The sequence below is a fragment of the Pangasianodon hypophthalmus genome, chromosome 5, assembly GCF_027358585.1.
Source record: "Pangasianodon hypophthalmus isolate fPanHyp1 chromosome 5, fPanHyp1.pri, whole genome shotgun sequence".
NCBI classification, from domain to species: Eukaryota; Metazoa; Chordata; class Actinopteri; order Siluriformes; family Pangasiidae; genus Pangasianodon; species Pangasianodon hypophthalmus.
In genome coordinates, this window is record NC_069714.1 from 29,140,435 (window position 1) to 29,162,229 (window position 21,795).

General features: G+C 37.7%; 1 protein-coding gene across 1 annotated transcript in view; it reads right to left on the bottom strand.

Moving 5' to 3' along the window:
• Nucleotides 1-1,291: 1,291 nt before the first annotated feature.
• The window catches only part of bard1 (BRCA1 associated RING domain 1), a 37,900-nt gene continuing 17,396 nt past the window's right edge, over nt 1,292-21,795 (bottom strand). Inside the window, exons 7-11 of the mRNA XM_053234523.1 lie at nt 18,430-18,556; nt 17,568-17,700; nt 15,335-15,427; nt 4,974-5,071; nt 1,292-2,702 (exon numbers count right to left, since the gene is read on the bottom strand). Of these exons, the coding sequence (XP_053090498.1) occupies nt 2,367-2,702; nt 4,974-5,071; nt 15,335-15,427; nt 17,568-17,700; nt 18,430-18,556 (787 nt within the window). The 3' untranslated portion in view covers nt 1,292-2,366. The remainder of the gene's footprint in view (nt 2,703-4,973; nt 5,072-15,334; nt 15,428-17,567; nt 17,701-18,429; nt 18,557-21,795) is intronic.

Genomic DNA, 21,795 nt, shown 5'->3' on the forward strand with positions numbered 1-21,795 from the left:
TTCCTGTTTCACCGGGATATAAACATGAATTGATACAATAAACGTATTCATTCATCAACATGGGGAAAATTCAATAATATGCAAATGAAATGAGATGAAAAATTATGCCAATATCTCTGGAGCTGAGTGTACTTCTACCTAAGCTTGAGTTTGTCAATTATATTATGAATAAAAAAAACACCACAGGGATTAAGAGGTTATGAACTGTATGTGTATGTAAAAGGTTAACTCTGTTTATCATAGAATGATGGAGATTAGTCTTTAAAGGAATCAGAAATATGGAGCAAAGCTCAAACAAAATGGCTCCGATGCACACTACAGAGCACTGTGCAAAACTTTTGGCACTCTATAATATACAGTATGTAAGAGTTGTTAGAGTTAGTCACAGTATATGATCACACGGTTACTTCACCGCTGACTTTTTCATAATACTGAATAAAAATGCATTTCCTCACGGTCACTCTTTCATCTCATAACGACAATGTGATCAATACTGACAACGTAAGAGGTTTTATAGAAAAGTTGTTCTCAAAAATTATTTCAATTATGGGACTTGATCTTTCTTTCTTGATCTTTCTTTCTTGATCTTTCTTCCTTTCCTTTTGCTTTTGGTTACTACTAAACTACGATATTTATGGGCTAGGTTATGTAAGGAATAAACCACTTAGACGTGTGGACAGTTGTAGGAAAATAATCCACAACAGGGTGGTATGATTTGGTCCAGTGTGAAGCGTATAACAGCATGTGTTTTATTCTTCTTACACCACAGCACTTTATTTTAGTAATGAATGGCACTTTGTGCTTTTTTTTAACCCAGCCTTTAATTTTTTGTCCACACTTCTGCAGGAGAAATCTTACTGATTTCAAACAATATCAGGTTTATTATTCATGTTAGATTATGTACATCTGCCATACAAGTCACTGTGAATGAGCTGTTACTATAGAAACGATAACGTATTAGAACGAGCACATTAATATTAACCTCTAATCCGAATTACAGCTGGAACTACTGTCCAAGCTGCTGTTATAGAAATTTATTTATTACCTTCAACAGCGCTGTGGTGTAACATATAATGTAACAGCCCTGATGGTAATTTCGAATTGTTACAGAGGAATGTCATTAAAGTATGTAATATAGCGCTTTTTCAGTTGAAACCATCATGGCGGCTGTTCTGGGATTTTACCTGCAGAGACAAACACAAGTGAGTGAAGCACTGAGGTGAGAAAAACCTACAAGCCGATTCTTTTATGAAATTACACCACCCGAAAGAACAGATGTTCACGCCCTAGATCAGATTTAGACTTTTTTACTCTTTACTGCTCTTTATAGTCCATTCTTTAAACGTTTCATTACATACATTTCATTTTACAGAAGTTCTTTACATGTGCCTAAGACTGAATGTGGCTTGAAATAATAGCTATAGTAAAAAAAAAAACAAAAAAAAAAAAAAAAAGAGAGAGTTCATACAGATACTTCATCTACAAACTAACAACGGGCCTCATTTATCAAACTGGATACGAACAAATTTATTCGCAGGAGCTTTTACGCAAAAAAATGTGGTGTTCATGAAAATCCAATTAGTTCAGAAAAATGTTCACATCCTCCTGAGTTTCTGTAAATTTACATATAAGGAAACTCACTAATGTGAACCTCGAACATGATCAACTTTAAATCGTATAATTGTTGATGAGTAAAGGCGATTTTCTATACAGATTACGAGCATTTAAATCACTTATTTATTTCAGTTACACACTAATTTATTGAACATTTTAGCAAACTCAGACACTTCGTATTAATGACTTAAAAGAATGCGATCCAAAACAAATCCATAAATCAAGACAAATAAGACTCGCTCTACAATTAGGACAAAGTAATGGCACCCTATAAAAGGAGGAGGACTGAGTGTGTGTCTGTGGTCGCTGACTCGCTGCAGTGGCTGAGCTGCATTACTGGAAGATTTAGCACACACTGCACTTAGAAGGTGCTTTTTCACCATTTAGTTGTCATTTTGTCGTATTTAATTCTGTAAGCTTTCCTTTTATGGAATGAGTTTTGTGGGTGTGGCTAAATGAAAATCATCTGTGCCATGAAGACACTTGGTATTTTACGGCTGATTGGAGTTTTTCATACGCACATGAGCGCGTAAAATTTTTTTAATAAACCTGATGAGAATTTTTTTTTTCTTTTTTTTCTTTTTTTAACGAAAATTTCCACACAAATATATGTAGTAAAAGACTGATAAATAAGGCCTGGTGATTTTTTTATAGTGATGCCATGAAAAGAGCTCGGAATTTGCGTCACGCTGTTATATTCATGATTTGTGTCCTGTCAGTCAATCTTAAACATATTCGAGGCATGAAATGAGTCAGAGCTCGGGGACAGGAAGGAGGCTGAAGGCCCTGATGCAGTCCAGCAGCCATGAAGAAGGAGCTGACCACACTTTGCCCAGACGGACCGGCCCGGGTCTGCTCGAGCTCTGCGAGTCATACAGGACGTAGTGAGTGCAGAACGCCTGATCCGAGTCGGGCTGAGCGTGATACGCCGCCGCCATCACCGTCTGAGTCACGTCGCTGTCGGCTTTGGGCTGCCGGCTGAGCAGCTGGCCTCCTCCTGCCCTCACCAGCCGCACCAGCTCGTCTCTCGGAGGCTTGTGGAAAGAGCCGAGCAGGTAGAAGAAGCAGCCGTTGAAGAGAGGAGGCAGCTAGGGAGAGGAAATAAAGCAAATAACTGAATAAAAAAAAATCAGCCACACTGCTATCACCTGAATACTTTATTTTGTGGTATTACCTCCGGGCAGAAGATGTGAGCAGAATGGCGGCACAAAAGAATGGAAGGTTGAACATCGGTCAATGCATTATTTTTTACTTAAATGACTGTGCTCTTTTCTTTCTGACCCCATTCCCCGTTCAACACATGCCATCCAAATCGTCTCCCTCTGGCCTCGCTCTTCTTTTCACTACAAAAACCTTTCGCAGTCTAGCAGAGCAGTGTGGGAGGCAAAGTGCTCAGGAATTACCTGATCCATCTCATACAGCAGGGAAGGATGCAGACCCAGCAAAGTATTTCAGCTCATCGAACCGAGCACTTGAAAAAGATTGCAGAATCGATCAACATGTGAAAAAATTACTGCCTCAGCGAGGCGTTTTGGAAAGCTGAACCTTTCTGTAACAGATCCTGTGTTACAGCCAATCACGTTCATTTATGTAAATTATTTAGCTGAAGGCAACTCATCAGACCAGACACTAGCTACAGGGCTAGAGAGATTAGCTCAATAAGGAAAGCGTTTTCACAGAATATTATACATTTTTAAAATCTGATTAGTGAAGCAATGACGTGGCTTCTTTGGAAAAGAAAAAAAAAAGTTGATGACAAAAAAGAGCTGAAGTACGTGTTTATTCTCTCGTCTGTGGCTCTAGTCAAAAGTGGTAACGTTGTCTTATTGACACATAGCCATAAGCTAATCACTAATGTTTAAGCATTAAAAGTTTCCATTTCAGCACCATTCAGTCATGTTAATCGCTTATCTTAAATTTTTACCTGAATAACCCTGTTCTGTCCTATTTGTTCGTTTTAACATCCTACAAGTTTGTCAAGAAACATCAGCATTAATATTAATCAGACAAGATCAGGCGTTCTCAGAGTGGTATGGCCGTAAGCTCACCATTAACATTATTAATCCTTTTTAACTGCATTACGAGATCAGTGTTCAGCTATAATTATTCTTTCTTTCCTTCTTTCGGAAAAGCTCTTGAGATGGGGCGGAGGCAGAGTTGCTTTAATGCTACATTCGACTCAACTTGGAAGTCGGAGCTCAGAATTGTGTCATTTTCGATCTCCCTGCATTCGAACTACAAAGTGGAAGAAAAACTTGGAAACCTCCATGTTCATTTATGTTAGCAACAAGCTAGCCAGAGTCAGTCTTATAGATTTTACAAGTGAGTACATCTGTATGTTGATTGATCTAAAGCTAATATTTAAAGGTAGAGAAGTGCTACTTTACATGTTGAACTCGATCTTGAGGAGACCATCCCGAGCTCCTGAGTAGGAATTCCGAGTTGAGGAGGCATTTGCATTCGTTTTTCCTAGTCGGAGGTCGGAAATTATGAGTCAAGACCTTTTATTTCGAATGCAGTATACGCCAGTGTGCTACCAGAAAGCCACTGTATAACAACATAAAGCCAGTAGTGTCATAAAAAACAGAAAATATAAAATAAAGTGATATATTTTATCCGAGTGGCTTTAACACGAATTAGGTGCTTACATAAGGCTGGAAGATACAGCCAAGAATCTTAGCATATTTTCTCACGGCTTGTATTGATGATTATTAAGTGTATTTCCTGATGTCTAATTTTAAGTCAGAAATAATGTGAATGCTGAAAAGGGCTTATTCTGGTTTTATATCATATTACATTATAATAATTGTTAAAAAAAATAATAATAAAAATGCATAAAATAAAAATAAAACAAATGAAAAATGAGAAAACATTGTCTTAATAATCATCATTTTGTATCAGTTTGTATAATTTACAGTATAGAGCTTAAAGACTTGCCAAATTATAATAATAAACTCAGCTCTAGACTCGGCCTCTGGGACGCCGCTCTCTTGTGTTCAACATGGGGAAAATATTCCTTATTAGCTTAAACTCCACAGGCACTAAATTTACACTTTAAGTACAGCGATGATCTAAATCTCTCCACTGAGAAAAAAAAAAAAGTGTTCCTCTTGTGAGGCAACAGTTTCCTCCATGAGCATCATCTTCCCTGAGGGAGGAGTGAAGCTTTCTAAATGACCCACGATCCATACAGCAGCAGTAATAAAAGCCGAGACGCCCGGGGGACATGAGGACGGAGACGATTCACGCTGACGCGAGATGCCATTAAGAGAACAGGGACAGTGTGTGGTGGCATTATTACAGCTCTCTGAGGAAGCTCACGGCTGTCAGGGGTTCACGCCTGTGTCAGCGTCACTCACCAGACTGACTCTGTTCACTCGAGCCCGCTGTGGACCCTCGCCCGCCTCGAACTCGCTCTCCTCTAGCCAACGGCCCTGCTGCAGACACTCGGCCAGCCCTGAGACGGAGACACACATCCTGAAAATGCATCCTGAAAATGAACTGAAGCTCCAAAAATAATAATAATAATAATAATAATAATAATAATAACCAAGCAATTGTTAAAAAAAAAGGGGGAAAAAAAAGAGTTTTTTTCCACTTGGGTGAGACTGCTGAGAGAAAAATTCAATTAACAGTAAAACCACTGAATAATGACGCCACAATGATATGCTCCAGAAATAACTGCAAATATTATTTTATTATTATTATTGTATACTTTTTATTAGTGCTTTCCCATGTGGCGGTTTTTTCCCCACAAACATGTAATCCTATCAGAAGAGGAATGCAGAGAAAAATACGGAGATGTATTTTACAGAAACAGATTGCACTGAGTTATTATTCGCAGCGTAAACACAACCAGCGTCAAAGGACCGTCGAGTCACAAGCATTGTCAAGTTCGGCCTGATTGTGCAGATTCCAGCTACCAAAGTTGAAAAAAGTCGTAAGTTGGGGTCAAGCAATAAAAACAAACACAGATAATATGCAGATTTATGACATTTTAAACAGAAAATATTTCACTGCCAATATTCCAACATTATATCTAAATAAAACAGCGTGTCTATTTTTTGGGACGTTCATTGACATTTTCAGCGTCCAAAGCTAAAGCAAAGGCAAACAACCTCCTCACCAGAGTGTATATATCTAATCTAATATATATCTATCCCCCTCTCTCTCGTATATACAGCACTGTGCAAAAGTCTTGGCACCCTATGTTTTTTTTGTTTTTTTTTTTAAGTACAAACTTTGTTATAGATGTTTATTTTCTGACTCCTACATTATTGATTCAGTACAAAAACATTTTCGATTCCAGCACAAAATTAAATGTTACAGAAAAATGTTTGTATGTCAGTAAAGAAAGCAGCAGATTCCATAAGAGACACTTTTCAGATAAAAACATAATGAAGGCTGCTGGGTTTCGCTGCAGAAATAAGAAGCGAGTCGACAGTCAAAGTCTCCAGAAGAACTGTGGCTGCTTACTGTTTACTGCTCTTTATAGTATTTTTGTAATGTAGAAACATTTCGTTTCATTACTTTTGAAGGCATCTTTGCTCTACAGCATTTCTTTGCATGTACCTAAGACTTTTGCACAGTACTGTATGTATATATATATATAATGTATAGCACAGGAAGCATGTCAGACTATTTTTTCCCTGAAGGAAAAAAAAAATATGCCAATTCTGAAAGCTAACTAATATAAACATTGCAGAAAATAAATGTATGTTTTATTCTTGGGAAAATATTTAACAGAAATATTGCAGGTGTTGTTCACTTCATACACACACGTCACATATCACGTGTAGATTTTTGTGCCTTTGCAGTGTAAACACTGATGCGTCTCAATGCGGTAAACTCTTGTTTTATTGTACATTTTCCTTTTTTTCTATTGATAACCGGCTTTAAAAATGAAACGTATTTCTATTAAATGATTCACATTCTCTTTTTCCTCATTTTTAGAAATGTAATAAATTGCGTAAAATATTTAGATAACTCCCGAGAAAGTCAGAGGAATCTTTATTGCTCCGGATTAAAATTATTATTATTGTTATTATTATTATTATTATTATTATTATTATTATTATTGCACCACTTTTTCCATTTCCGATTCGTACACTGACCCAAACATGGAGCGACTCTCTGCAACCTTCTCTTGGCAAATTGTGTGTTAGCCAGGCACAATTTGTGATGTGTTCATGTGCAAGAGTTAAGTCACATCCATATTTTCAGACCAATATCAGTTCTACTGAGTATCAAATCGATAGTTGCTTAATTACCGCCCTGTGGATCTGAGGGTAAATCTAAAACCTTTCCTTATCTCACACCTGCACCTTTAAAGCCACACAGCTGCAGACATGCACATCCTTAAAAGATGGTGTTAAATCGTGCTGTATTTACTTATGAACAGCAGGAGAAGGCTTTCAGCACAGACACAGGCAGCACTCAAATGCAGATTACTGGGTTCTTTTCAAACAAGGACAAAGCAGTGTTTTTCTACCTCTAGAGGCAGAGATATGATGCTTTATGGGGGAAAAAAAAAGCCAGGTTTCCATTTTCTGATTTCAAGACCATATGCGGCGGCGGCTGAGACACATTTATTGTACAAGGCCACTCAACAAAGGCAGCAGCTGCGGCTACAGAAAATGGCCATTACCTGCTTTTTCCATCTGTTGTACTCGTTTACAACTATCGGCTAGTGTTATTCTCAGACAGCCCTGGTTACACAACTCTCTGTCAAGTTCTTAAAGAAATGTACACTTTTTAAAATGCAGTGCTGGAAATGGCAGCTTCTGTTCTACTGAGAACGAGGACAGTATAAAAACTGCTTTGCAAGTACTTTTAGAAAAGACACCAACATTTACATACTGGTGGGGTTAATAGGGCAACAACATCATTACATGACTCCGCGTTACCTCATCGTCATTACGTGACTCTATATAAGCCTCATCACTATGTGGCTCTATTTTACCTCATCATCTCTACTGTATGTGACTCAATGTTACCTCATCACTACATTGGCTATCTTATCTCATCATCATATTACCTCATCATCATCACTATGTGAGTCTATATTACCTCATAATCACTATGTGGCTCTATTTTACCTCATCATCTCTACTTTATGTGGCTCTATATTACATCATCATCACTATGTGACTATCTTACCTCATCATCACTATGTGACTCCATATTACCTCATCATCACTATGTGACTCCATATTACCTCATCATCATTATGTGGCTCTATATTACCTCATCCCCAGTATGTGACTATCTTACCTCATCATCACAATGTGACTCCATATTACCTCATCATCACTATGTGGCTCCATATTACCTCATCATCACTATGTGGCTCCATATTACCTCATAATCACTATGTGGCTCTATTTTACCTCATCATCACTATGTGACTCCATATTACCTCATCATCACTATGTGGCTCCATATTACCTCATCATCACTATGTGACTCCATATTACCTCATAATCACTATGTGAGTCTATATTACCTCATCATCACTATGTGACTCCATATTACCTCATCATCACTATGTGAGTCTATATTACCTCATCATCACTATGTGACTCCATATTACCTCATCATCACTATGTGACTCCATATTACCTCATCATCACTATGTGACTCCATATTACCTCATCATCATCACTATGTGAGTCTATTTTACCTCATCATCACTATGTGACTCCATATTACCTCATCATCACTATGTGACTCCATATTACCTCATCATCACTATGTGACTCCATATTACCTCATCATCATCACTATGTGAGTCTATATTACCTCATCATCACTACGTGAGTCTGTATTACCTCATCATCATCACTACATGACTCTATATTACCTCATCATCACAATGTGACTATATTACCTGATCATCACTATGTGACTATATTACCTCATCATCACAATGTGACTCCATATTACCTCATAATCACTATGTGGCTCTATTTTACCTCATCATCTCTACTTTATGTGGCTCTATATTACCTCATCATCACTATGTGACTATCTTACCTCATCATCACTATGTGACTCCATATTACCTCATCATCACTATGTGACTCCATATTACCTCATCATCATTATGTGGCTCTATATTACCTCATCCCCAGTATGTGACTATCTTACCTCATCATCACAATGTGACTCCATATTACCTCATCATCACTATGTGGCTCCATATTACCTCATCATCACTATGTGGCTCCATATTACCTCATAATCACTATGTGGCTCTATTTTACCTCATCATCACTATGTGACTCCATATTACCTCATCATCACTATGTGGCTCCATATTACCTCATAATCACTATGTGACTCCATATTACCTCATCATCATCACTATGTGAGTCTATATTACCTCATCATCACTACGTGAGTCTGTATTACCTCATCATCATCACTACATGACTCTATATTACCTCATCATCACTATGTGACTATATTACCTCATCATCATCACTACATGACTCTATATTACCTCATCATCACAATGTGACTATATTACCTGATCATCACTATGTGACTATATTACCTCATCATCACTATGTGACTATATTACCTCATCATCACAATGTGACTCCATATTACCTCATCACTATGTGACTCCATATTACCTCATCATCATTATGTGACTCCATATTACCTCATCATCACTATGTGACTACATATTACCTCATAATCACTATGTGACTCTATATTACCTCATCATCATCACTATGTGAGTCTATATTACCTCATCATCACTACGTGAGTCTGTATTACCTCATCATCATCACTACATGACTCTATATTACCTCATCATCACTATGTGACTATATTACCTCATCATCACTATGTGACTATATTACCTCATCATCACTACGTGAGTCTATATTACCTCATCATCATCACTACATGACTCTATATTACCTCATCATCATCACTACATGACTCTATATTACCTCATCATCACTATGTGACTATATTACCTCATCCTCACTATGTGACTCCATATTACCTCATCATTATGTGACTCCATGTTACCTCATCATCACTACATGACTCTATATTACCTCATCATCACTATGTGACTACATATTACCTCATCATCACTACGTGAGTCTATATTACCTCATCGTCATCACTACATGACTCTATATTACCTCATCATCACTATGTGACTATATTACCTCATCATCATCACTACATGACTCTATATTACCTCATCATCACTATGTGACTATATTTTACCTCATCCTCAGTATGTGACTCCATATTACCTCATCATCACTATGTGGCTCCATAATACCTCATCATCACTATGTGACTCCATATTACCTCATCATCATTATGTGACTCCATATTACCTCATCATCACTATGTGGCTCCATATTACCTCATCATCACTATGTGGCTCCATATTACCTCATCATCACTATGTGGCTCCATAATACCTCATCATCATTATGTGACTCCATATTACCTCATCATCACTATGTGGCTCCATAATACCTCATCATCACTATGTGACTCCATATTACCTCATCATCATTATGTGACTCCATATTACCTCATCATCATTATGTGACTCCATATTACCTCATCATCATTATGTGACTCCATATTACCTCATCATCATTATGTGACTCCATATTACCTCATCATCACTATGTGACTCCATAATACCTCATCATCACTATGTGACTCCATATTACCTCATCATCATTATGTGACTCCATATTACCTCATCATCATTATGTGACTCCATATTACCTCATCATCACTATGTGGCTCCATATTACCTCATCATCACTATGTGGCTCCATATTACCTCATCATCACTATGTGGCTCCATATTACCTCATCATCACTATGTGGCTCCATATTACCTCATCATCACTATGTGGCTCCATAATACCTCATCATCATTATGTGACTCCATATTACCTCATCATCATTATGTGACTCCATATTACCTCATCATCATTATGTGACTCCATATTACCTCATCATCACTATGTGACTCTATCTTACCCCATCCTCACTATGTGACTCCATATTACCTCATCATCACTATGTGGCTCCATATTACCTCATCATCATTATGTGACTCCATATTACCTCATCATCATTATGTGACTCTATCTTACCCCATCCTCACTATGTGACTCCATATTACCTCATCCTCAGTATGTGACTCTATCTTACCCCATCATCACTATGTGACTCTATATTACCTCATCAATATGAGATATATTATTATAACATATTGCTTATGTTTGGTCTTATGTAGCCCCTATGAACACCCCCTTTATGTAAACTGCACACCCTGAGGAGGAATAATGCATGGTCACAGACACAACAAAAACCCAGTAAACTGTAAAAACACAGTACATTTTCAGCCAGCTGTTTTCATTGTTGCTGCTCAAATATCTCATTGTAGGCCTATGTAATAGCCTTTTTTGTAATAATTCTTTAGATTTTATTCCCAGTTCCATAAAAACTCAAACATTATCCATTTACCATGATAGAGTGCTGCATCTTTCAAGCAAGAAAATCAAACTGGTACGAGAACACCAACCTACAGGTCACTAGTGTAAGATGGGGAAGAGGGAAGGGGATTCGAGAGGTGTCAGTTAATATCGGAGAGTTCAAGACACCTACGTAACTCTCACCCACTCCAGATTCATGTGTCGACTGGCTCATCTGCGGTTATTGTGGGGAAAAAGAAAGACTGCTCTTTTGGTGTATTTGAGTGATAAGCTTATATAAGCGAACGCTGATGTTAACATGAAAGTGTCCGAAAGTGTCCTAAACATTGCAGGTTGAGGTGAAAAGCTTCAACTAATCACTCTTTACACTCCTGAAAGAAATTCCCTTTGCACTAAGCATCTCACTAAGGATAGCCGTGAGTGCAAATGGCCTTCAAATGAAAATTAAATCTGTAAGGTAACCATGCGTCGCCTCCACGTCCCCTACAATCTCTTAGCCTAATGGAAAACTCTGTTATAGACGGACATTTTGCATGCCTTCGTGGCTGTGTGATACTCCGTCATTAGCAAGACAGCAAATTCAGCCACAATACGAGTGTTATCTCCATCTCCAACGCTGCTCCAATGCAACAGTGCGAAAATCACACCTCAGCACCACACACACATTCCTCCACACTAGTCATCAGCTGTAATTATGTTTCTTCTGCCTTTTAATTACAGCTTTCATTTCCAGAAACCCTGTCGGGCTGGAGACGCTAACGCCTCATCCCGGGGTTAATCCGACTCTCTCAGGACATTAGGGCCGGCTCGTTAGCCGAGCGGAAAGGAGCCATTAGCATATCGGCTAATTAGATTCGCCACAATGAGGACTGTGTGTACAGATGACCCCAAAAGCCTGACGTGCATAGTGCAAGCACCTCTGAGCAGTCAATCACAAAACAGATAGCGGATAATCACAAGAGCTGATGCAGTGACGAGGCAGGACAATCAAAACACACTTGACTATGCGCATATTTGGGCTGAAAATCACGTCCTTGTACTCAGACCGATGTGCATTATGGATCTGATACAATTTTTTTCGATTATGAGGTCAATATTCAATTCGATTTTCAATACCAAGGTCAAGCTTCGATACGATTTTCGATCCTGAGGTCAAGACTCAAGTGGATTATCAATAAGTAGTTAAAATATTATTGACTCTACGGATGGCTCAGAAGGACACAAATTATAAAAATATTTTAAAACAAATGATTTTGTTGTATTTTGTTTTGCAAAACAGTTTGTCTTTGCACAAACCAGTAGTCTTCTCCTGTTGTAGCTAACTGAAGCTAATTGAAGATCTGGACTTGTATCTGCATGAAGTTATGCATTATACTGCTGCCACCTAATTGGCTGATTGGATAACTGCATGAACACACACATGTACACATGCCTTAGGTTTCTATATTCAATTGATTATAATAATCAACATTATAAAAGTACTTAATAATGACCTTATCATTGTTTGCGCAGTGTGTGTGATCCATTCCGACTCCTCGCAACATAAAACAAGCATATAAACAGCTTGTGTCCTTGATTAAGTTTAAATGATTATTATTATGATGAATAGCCTACTTTATTAAGCAGTCTGTTTAATGTATTGTTATATATAGGACACACATATATATATATATATTTATATATACATAGACCAGGGAATGAGAGCAGCTCTGTGGGACAGTACTTGGGACAGTAATTGGTTAAGTGCGTCTCTCAGGGGCAGCAGAGATGAGACTCGGAGTGTCGTCAGTTTAATAAATAAGTGCTGATCTGAAAGCATTTGCTTCTCTCCGAAGCTCCTGCTGCAGTTTAATGCACGTTTTTCACATTTTATTTAATACGTCTGATTTAATGTGCGAGCACTCAGCAGGATATTTGGATAATAAAGTGAGTTTTCTAAATATTTCTTTTTCCCTTGCTTATCAGTACATCATTCTTGAGGTATTGCTGCATTGTTCATACTTTTACCTGCACTTGGAAAGCTTGGTTTTCACTCTTTATGAAACTATCTAATAATTCCCTGGTGGTGTAGAGGCTAAGGATGAGGTGCTCTCACCACCGCCACGGCCCAGGTTCGATTCTCAGGCAGGGAACCACCTCAGGCACTGGGAGTGTACTCTCAGACTCTCAGTGCTGGTCCCAAGCCCGGATAAAATGAGAGACTTATATCAGGAGTAAGACCTGTGCTAAATCAAACACGTAGATCAACGGTCCACTGTGGTGACCCCTAAGCGGAACAATAAAAATATCTAATAAGTAAGTAGTTATGAATGGGGAAGATTTCACTAAAAAAAAAGATTTTTTTTTTTTTTTTTTGAAGAGCTGTTCTTTCATACATTTCAGGAACAACAGCTAAACCACCTGTGTGACAAAACAGAGTGTCAAAAAAAGAGGAAAAATAACCAGAACTTCTGAGTTTATAATGTTTTTTTTTTTTCCCTGATAAATCTGTCGTCCACGCTCGACTCATGAAAGACTATCAGGTGAACGCTCGGGTGTGCCGAATGTCTCGGCTCGTGTGGACCTCCAGTAACAAATCCCACGACTGCCGAAATTCCCATTCAGCGCTAACAGCTAACAGGCGCGACAGGTCCAAATGAGAAAATATAGCGAGACTGAAAGCATTATTCAACAGGGGGGAAAAACATGACTCACTCTTATTAAGCGGAAAATTGTTCCACAGAGCTGCTGTGATTTATAGGACACTAAAGGACATCAAGGTCCACAGTGAACCTGGTACGTCCCTGGATGTATTTCAGCTCTCTCTCTCTCTCTCTCTCTCTCTCTCTCTCTTTCAAGATGGAGGGACTGTGGTCTGTGCTCTCTTTGGTATTTTGCATATTTCGTGTCACAGACAGGTCAATAATAAAAGCACACAGCAAAATGGCCCAAGAATCACCGTTTAATATTTTCTTTCAGTATGAAGGCTTTCATAATTCTTTTTAAATTTGTTTGACTATATTTAGAATTTTTTTTTGCTCCTACTTGGGCAGTAAAAGCTGTACGATTTGTTTGATATTTTCCTCACGTCGTTCATAAAAGTGTAAAAAACACAGATGGAGAGTTATACCGAGAGAAAAACATGACCGTGAAAAGCAAAAGGAAAAAAAGGGGGGAAACAAAAGCCACTTTTCCAATATTCTTTGCAAATCCATCCATCCATCCCCTATTAAAGAAACAAGGATAAAAAAGCACTTTTACAATATTCTTTGCAAATCTATCCATCCATCCATCCATCCATCCATCCCCTATTAAAGAAAAAAGGAGAAAAAAAAAGCACTTTTCCAATAATCTTTGAAAATATCTATCTATCTACTTTTAAATCCCTTCTCTCTCCTCACACATTTATCCATCTACCTACACAAATATCAACCTCTCATTCTGTATATAAATATCCATCTATCCATCTATCTATCTATCTATCTACATTTGAAAAATACTCATATGTATCAACCTACCTATTAAAAAAGGGGCAAAAAAGAAAAAAAAAAAGGAAAAGGGGAAGGAAGAGAGAAAAGGAAAGAAAAAAAGAGGGGAAAAGTGAGAGGTGAAAAGAGAAAAAGGAGAAAAAGGCACACCACTTTTCCAATATTCTCTGGAAATCTATTTATTTTCTTATCGATCTGTCTACCAACCTACCTATATTAGAAATAACAACACTCTTCCAATATGCTTTGCAAATATCTATCCATCCATCCATCCATCCATCCGTAAATAGTTTTATACTTGAACTGATGCTCAGATCTACAAATGGTGATATAAATAAGTCAGCTGTATCATTCGATACGATAAATTCGACAGACTGCATAATAAAGTAAGTTATTTGCATCCTTTCTTTCTTTATTTAATGCGGATTCTCCACCTCGCTCAAATTTACACATTTTCTGATTTCTCTTCAGTGTAATGAAGGTCGATATGATAAAAATATCATATCATAACACGACACTTAAAATATTTCCACAATACACAATATGTATCAGGATAAAAGGGACCTCTAAAGCAAAAGTGCTGCATTAAAAAAAGGGAAAAAAAATTAGAAATAAGAAATACCAGTGTATTGTGCCACTATTTATCAGGATGCCAGTATTATATTGTCGTACTGCCCAGCCCGAATTCAGTTTTGCTTTTCGGTACGAACTCAGTGCAGAAACAGATGGACGGTAGTGTTACTCTCCTGATCTTACATGTGAATGTTAAGACCCAGCAGCCGTTCAGGATTCCCTGCAGGACGGTGAGGGTGGAGGGCATGGCACCATCCGGCACTACCACATGTGTGACTAGACAAAAAGAGAGAGAGAGAGAGAGAGAGAGAGAGAATATCACAGTTAGAGATGAAATTATCTAAAAAAAATGTTATGATATAGTTTAAAATGATCACAGTATCGATATAACGTAATATAACGTCCCTACGATTGCACAAGGGCCATATTAGTTCATAATAGAAAACATCTCCCTGATCTGGAAAACCAGGAAAACTCTCAGACTCTCACTCTCACAAACATGATCTGCATGGAAGAGTCATCAGAAGGAAACCTTACCTGCAAGCTCATCAGTAAAGTCAATGTCTGAAGGACGCAAAAATCCCAAAAATATCAAGATATTCCAGGGGTATTTTGGAAACAAATGCTATGGACTAGTGGAGTAAAAATGGAACTCTTTAGCCAAAGGTATGTTTGGAAAAAAACAAAAAAAATGAGTAGCGTTTAGTGACAAGAACACCTTGCTAACTGTTAAGCATGTGGGTGGGTCTATTATGCTTTGGAGGTTGGCACAGGAAACACCGCACAGGAAGATAAAAGACTAGATTCCAGTAAATATCAGCAAATAATCCGTAACCATAGCAACAACCATATAACCACAGCCTACGCAGGGTAGGGTGAGGCTAGAAAATTAGCTAAATAAGTTCGTTGATATTACAATTATTTACGAAGCCTCTGTTTTTCCAAACGCTGGTAAGGATTCATGGTGCAAGTGAGATTACGGTCCAGAGATCTGAAAATAACGTGACGTTTTTTTTTTCGTGATGCTTCCTTGGGTGTTAGCGTTTCATATCATGCGCTAAACATAACGACAAGCATCATGACATGCTGCCCTAGACTTGTCATACTGAGACAGAACTCCCCTAACCATTCATAACAAACTGTATATAAGTAACTAATTTCTGAGGTTGGTGCAGGCATGACAGGTTGCGAAGCATTATGACATTTATCATGAACTACCGTTAGATGTTATAACTAGATCGCACTCTTCCATGGGATCAAACATTATGGTAGCATCTCTGACAGATAGTTACACGACATAACGTTGTTACACAACTGATTGTGAACTCTCATGACAAATTTAAGACATCATCTGCTATAACATGGTTATGTAAGTCTTATGACACACGGAAACCAAGATCACGTTATTCTCAATATGTCGTGATATTTACTGCAGTATCACTGAATGCAAACAGTGACGTGACAGTGACAGCTTATGACACCTTTATGTCATGGGATTGCCCTCATTCCTACATTTCTAAACTCTTCAATAGGGTTCTCTTTTTCTTAACGTCACCTTAAAGCAGATCTGTAATTCCAGAGTAGGTCCTATATTATTTAAAATGTCACTGAAAATTAGCAACTCATTTGCATATCACAAGTAAACACGGTGACATGTAGCACCCGACGTGACAGCTATTAATTAAAAATCACACGTTTTTTTTCTGCTTCCTGAGCAACAAAGACTTTCCGCTCGCTAATTATTAAAAAGCGCTTCATTATTTCTTGAAGCGCAAATGTGTGGAAGTTCAAAGAGATTTTTTATTATTTTTTTTTTTAAATAAACCATCAAACAACTAACGAAATGGAAGTACAAAAGGCACACCATCTTTTCTGGCAGACGTTGCATTTTGTGCTTGTTCAACAATACGATACAAACGAAGGGCTTCGGTTATTTTAATTTCACCGCTTCTCGAAAGTCTGACGCTCCCGGATGATGAGACTCTGCACTTTTTTTTTTTTTTTTGAGTTTCATCTAATGCGAATGTGAATTTCAGAGCTGTGTGAAACCTCCTGAGAGGAACATCATAATAGGGGCGTCGTGTATGAGGGGAAAGTTTGTAATTATCCTCGTTATGCTCAAAGTGGATGGCTTACACGCTTAAAAGTTCAGTTACAGGGAAGAAAAGGAAAGAAAAGCACTCTGAAAACTTCTTATGCAGCATCTTTTTCCTCATGTGACAGAGAGAAACACTTAGAGTTACACTTAGAGATGGAAAGATGGAAAGAGTCCTCTAACAGATAACCGTCACATGCCGATAAGCAAGAAATAAACCACGAAAAAAGGGTTTTATTCCTTTTACACCACAGCAATTTCACAATGATTCATTTTTTTTTTTTATTTATTAAAGAACTGTTTGTCTGTTTAGAGCCGTACCTGCGCTGGAGAAAGTCTCGACTCGTTTTCCTCCCAGGACTCGAGCTGCTTTGGTGAGCTGGTTCTGCTGAGCCGCTGTCAGTTTACTCCCAATCAGAGTGGCCTGAACATCCTTCCTCATCAGCGCTGGAGACTAAAGCATGAGGAAATACATACAGGACATAAAGGACGTAAACATACACAGTTTGTACGAGTCATTAACTTCTTCATGCTCGAGTGCGTATCTTGATGAATGCTAATCAGCCGTAAATTTTCAACGTGTTCACAGCATAGCTGATTTACATTCAGCCACGCCTACAAACTCGATAAAAGGAAGAGCTCAAAAAGAGGTGAAAAAAGTGAAAGAGCGCCTCCTGAATGTGACTTCCAGTAATGCAGCTCAGCCACTGCAGCTAGTCAGCTAACTCAGACACACAGTACCTCTTCCTCCTGTTATAAGGTGCCATTACTTTTGATCTAATTAAACGGCTAGCCTGATTTGTCTTAATTTATGGATTTATTTTGGAATCGTTTTCTTTGAAGCCATTAATATGACGCTTATGACTTCGTTTTGCAAAACACTGATTAAATTGGTGTGTGTTTGAAATAAATACGTGCTTTAAGCTTGACAGCGTAATCTGTATATAAAATCGCAGTAACGTATCGACATTTATATGATTTGAAGCTGATAAATCGAGGTTAAGTGAGTCTCCTTATACGTAAATTTACACAAACTCAGGAGCGAAACGTAGGACACGAACGTTTTTCCAAACTTCTTTCCAAAATGACTGCATAAATGATTTATGAATAAATTGCTTCGTATCCAGGTTGATAAACGAGGCTCGTTGTGTGTGTTAGAGCGACGTGTGTGTCTTGTCTGTACCTTGGACAGATTTGCTGGAGAGCTCACTGGCGTGGTTCCCAGATGAGGTGCCTCAGGAACCAAACTTAGGACCTCTCGCATTTCTGGAGTCTCAGCGTAATCAACAGGTCGAAGGCCAAATGTATTCCTGTAACACAATTTCCTTCATGTAGTACCATTAACTATATACAGTCATGGAAAAAAGAAAGTACACCCTTCTTGAATTCTAGGTTTTTATTGATCAGGGCTCAATAAGTTGATCAGTCCTCACCAGCTTCTATAAACAAACCTCAGGTGACAAAAAAAAAAAAAAAAAAAAAAAAAGAGAGAGATGCTGTGGTGGGATCTTAAGAGAGCTGTGCATAAACGAACGTCCTCAAACAGCAACGAACTGAAGCGATGATGTAAAGAAGAGTGGACCAACATTTCTCCAAAACAACGTGAGAGACTGATAAACGTTTACTTCAAGTTAATGTATCTAAAGGTGGTTCTACATGGTACTGAATTATAGGGTGCACTTATTTTTTCCCAACTGGTTTCTGAATGCTGGTTTACTGTTTGGGGGAAAAAGAAAAAAGAATAAATATTGAAATTTGTTGTTTTTTTACTGTCACCTATGTTTATTTGTTTGTATGTAGAGGTTGTTGAGAACTTCACAATTGTTATTTAAACCTTGAGAAATAAAAGCACAGAATTAAAGGAGGGTGTACTTTCTTTTTCCCCATGACTGTATATACTGTATATCCATAATTACTTTGCCCTTTCCGGTACTGAAACCTTCAGTATCAGTCGATATTAATATCCATTCAGCATTTCTACTATAAAACGACTAACTACTGAGCTTTAAATGATTTGTTTTAACTAAATCACTTCACTTAATAATTCATAAACACAAATAAAGATCACTTAAACTGCAAATATGAATGTAATGAAATCAGACCTAACAAAAACACAATTAAATCATTTCCAGAATAAAAAAAAATAATAATTTTTTCCAAAGAAAATGCATCCTTTAGTGTGATACAATAAAAAATATATACAATCACCACATTTCCAGTACAAAAAAAAATGTACTGGATGATTTATGTTTCCAAACTGTTTCCAAAGAAAACACGTCCTTTAGTGTGAAGTATTTCCACACGTTCTCACACAACTCACACGCATTAAAGAATATCTCACTGCATGTTGTCGTTGTCGTCGTTGTGGTTGTTAACATCAGGCCACGTGGCTACTGTTGTTATTACGTGACTCTTTAATCTGATTTATGTTCATACGCTATAAGCAGTTCTGTGATTTGTTACAGTATTAGATTGAATTTGTATTTTTTTTCCCTCCGATATCTAATCAGATGTTTTGATAATATCAGCCTAATACTGATCCTGGGTATCAGATCAGAGCTATCTCTAATAAATAGGGCTGCAACTAATTGATTCATTTGATAATCAATTAATCTACAGACTCTTATTAATCGATTAGTTGGATTCATTTAAAGAAATATATATTAAGTCCGAAAAAAAAAATATTTGTAGTATTTTAATCAACTAATACCACTACAGAACTCCTAAAGGTGCGTTAGATAAGGTTAGTCTTTTTTATTTATTTTTTAAGATTCAGTCTCTAACAGTTAGGTGAGTTCGACATTTGAAGTTTTTTTTTTTTTTTTTTAAATTCCTTAAGCCCATTCCCGCCCATGTTCACGAAACTCCGCCCCCAGGATATACAGTGGCCTGTTGAGTGGCTATAAAGTGACTGACATCCAAAGACAAACAGTCCATTTTCGAAATGGGTTTTCTCAGCGAATTAATACACTTTTATCACATTCTACATATCTTCAAGCTTATTTGTTCAAGTAAAAAATAAATTTTTAAATTGACTTTAACTAGGCTTAATTAACTGACAGCTCACTCACTACAACACAACTTAACGTTTATCAGAATGAATCTTTATCATTCAAGCAAATGAGACATAGAAGCTACGCTAGTGATATTATACACACTTTGTTAATAAATAAGCATTTTGCTAACTAAAACACTCCGACGCTGAATTCATTTGGCTTGCCGTGTTTGTACGCGAGGCGAATCATTGGAATCACTCCAAAACTTGACTCAATGAATCAGTGAATCGACTCTTTTATGGGATCGACTCTGATGTGAACTGGAAGCAGGATGTCGATTTGATGACTTGACACACAAGATATATTAAAACATAATTATTGTGTAGTTACATTATTAATGTAGTGTTTATCAGCGCTACCGAGTCGAATAATTTGTTTAGCTACTGATAAGCTACGTGATTCGTATAGCTTCGATGCGCGCTGCTCAACACGGCGTGACACGAGTTGCTCTGAAGTGAGAAAATGTTCGTCTCGAAGATTAATCGTTTATTTGAGACCGAGTTCGCTGTCAATCCGTCGATGCTACTCATACAAATTACAGACTCCCGCCAAAGTAGCGTGAGATAACGCTTAATTACGATAAATATGATTGTAAATGTGTGATACTCACTATTACTCACATTCTAACACAATCAAACTTGTTTTTACGAAATGCTTCGTAACTAACACACTAAATGCTTCGTAACTAACCAACAATTTTTATTATCGATTTTTATCGATTAGTTGTCGCAGCCGTAGTAATAATTACACATCAAACCCAGCATATTAAAATGACACTTAATAAATCGGTGTGCACTTGTGTTTGCTAGCAGCTAATGAGAGGAAGGAAGGTGCGGATCCGTGACCGGCACCGCGGGTCCCTGAGGGGACTTTTAAACCGAGCAGGACTCATCGGAGAACTGAAAACGACAGAACGCTGTTTGCTCAGATTAAGCGTCAACATGCAAATAACACCTGGGGGACAATTAACAGGTCCACTGGTCCGTAAAATATTTCATTTGGATTCATGAGCCACTGGGATTCCCTCCTTTTTCAACCGCACAAACCCGGAACAAGCGGCGGGAGAAACGTGTCACCGATACGACAACAACGGAAATAAATTCGGATAAATGATGATGTCTCTAAAATGTATAAAGGAGTAATACGAACTTTCAGAACACTGAACTGAAGTGTAGAGTACAAGTTCTGTTCTGTAATAAAAATGATAATAATAATAATAATAATAATAAGGATTAGCACCTACACTACAGGTGGCACGATACCATGTTTTCTTTTCCGATATCAATATCAATACCGAAAACTTGACTATCAGACGATATTAATTTTTCTTAAACTACAATTTAAGCACTTCAATAAAGACACACACACACACACACACACACACCCACACACACACCCACCCCCCCCACACAGGAGATGTATCGATGCAGATCACACACTTACACGTCTGAGATGGACCTGATGTTTATATTCATGATAGTGCAGTGTGTGTG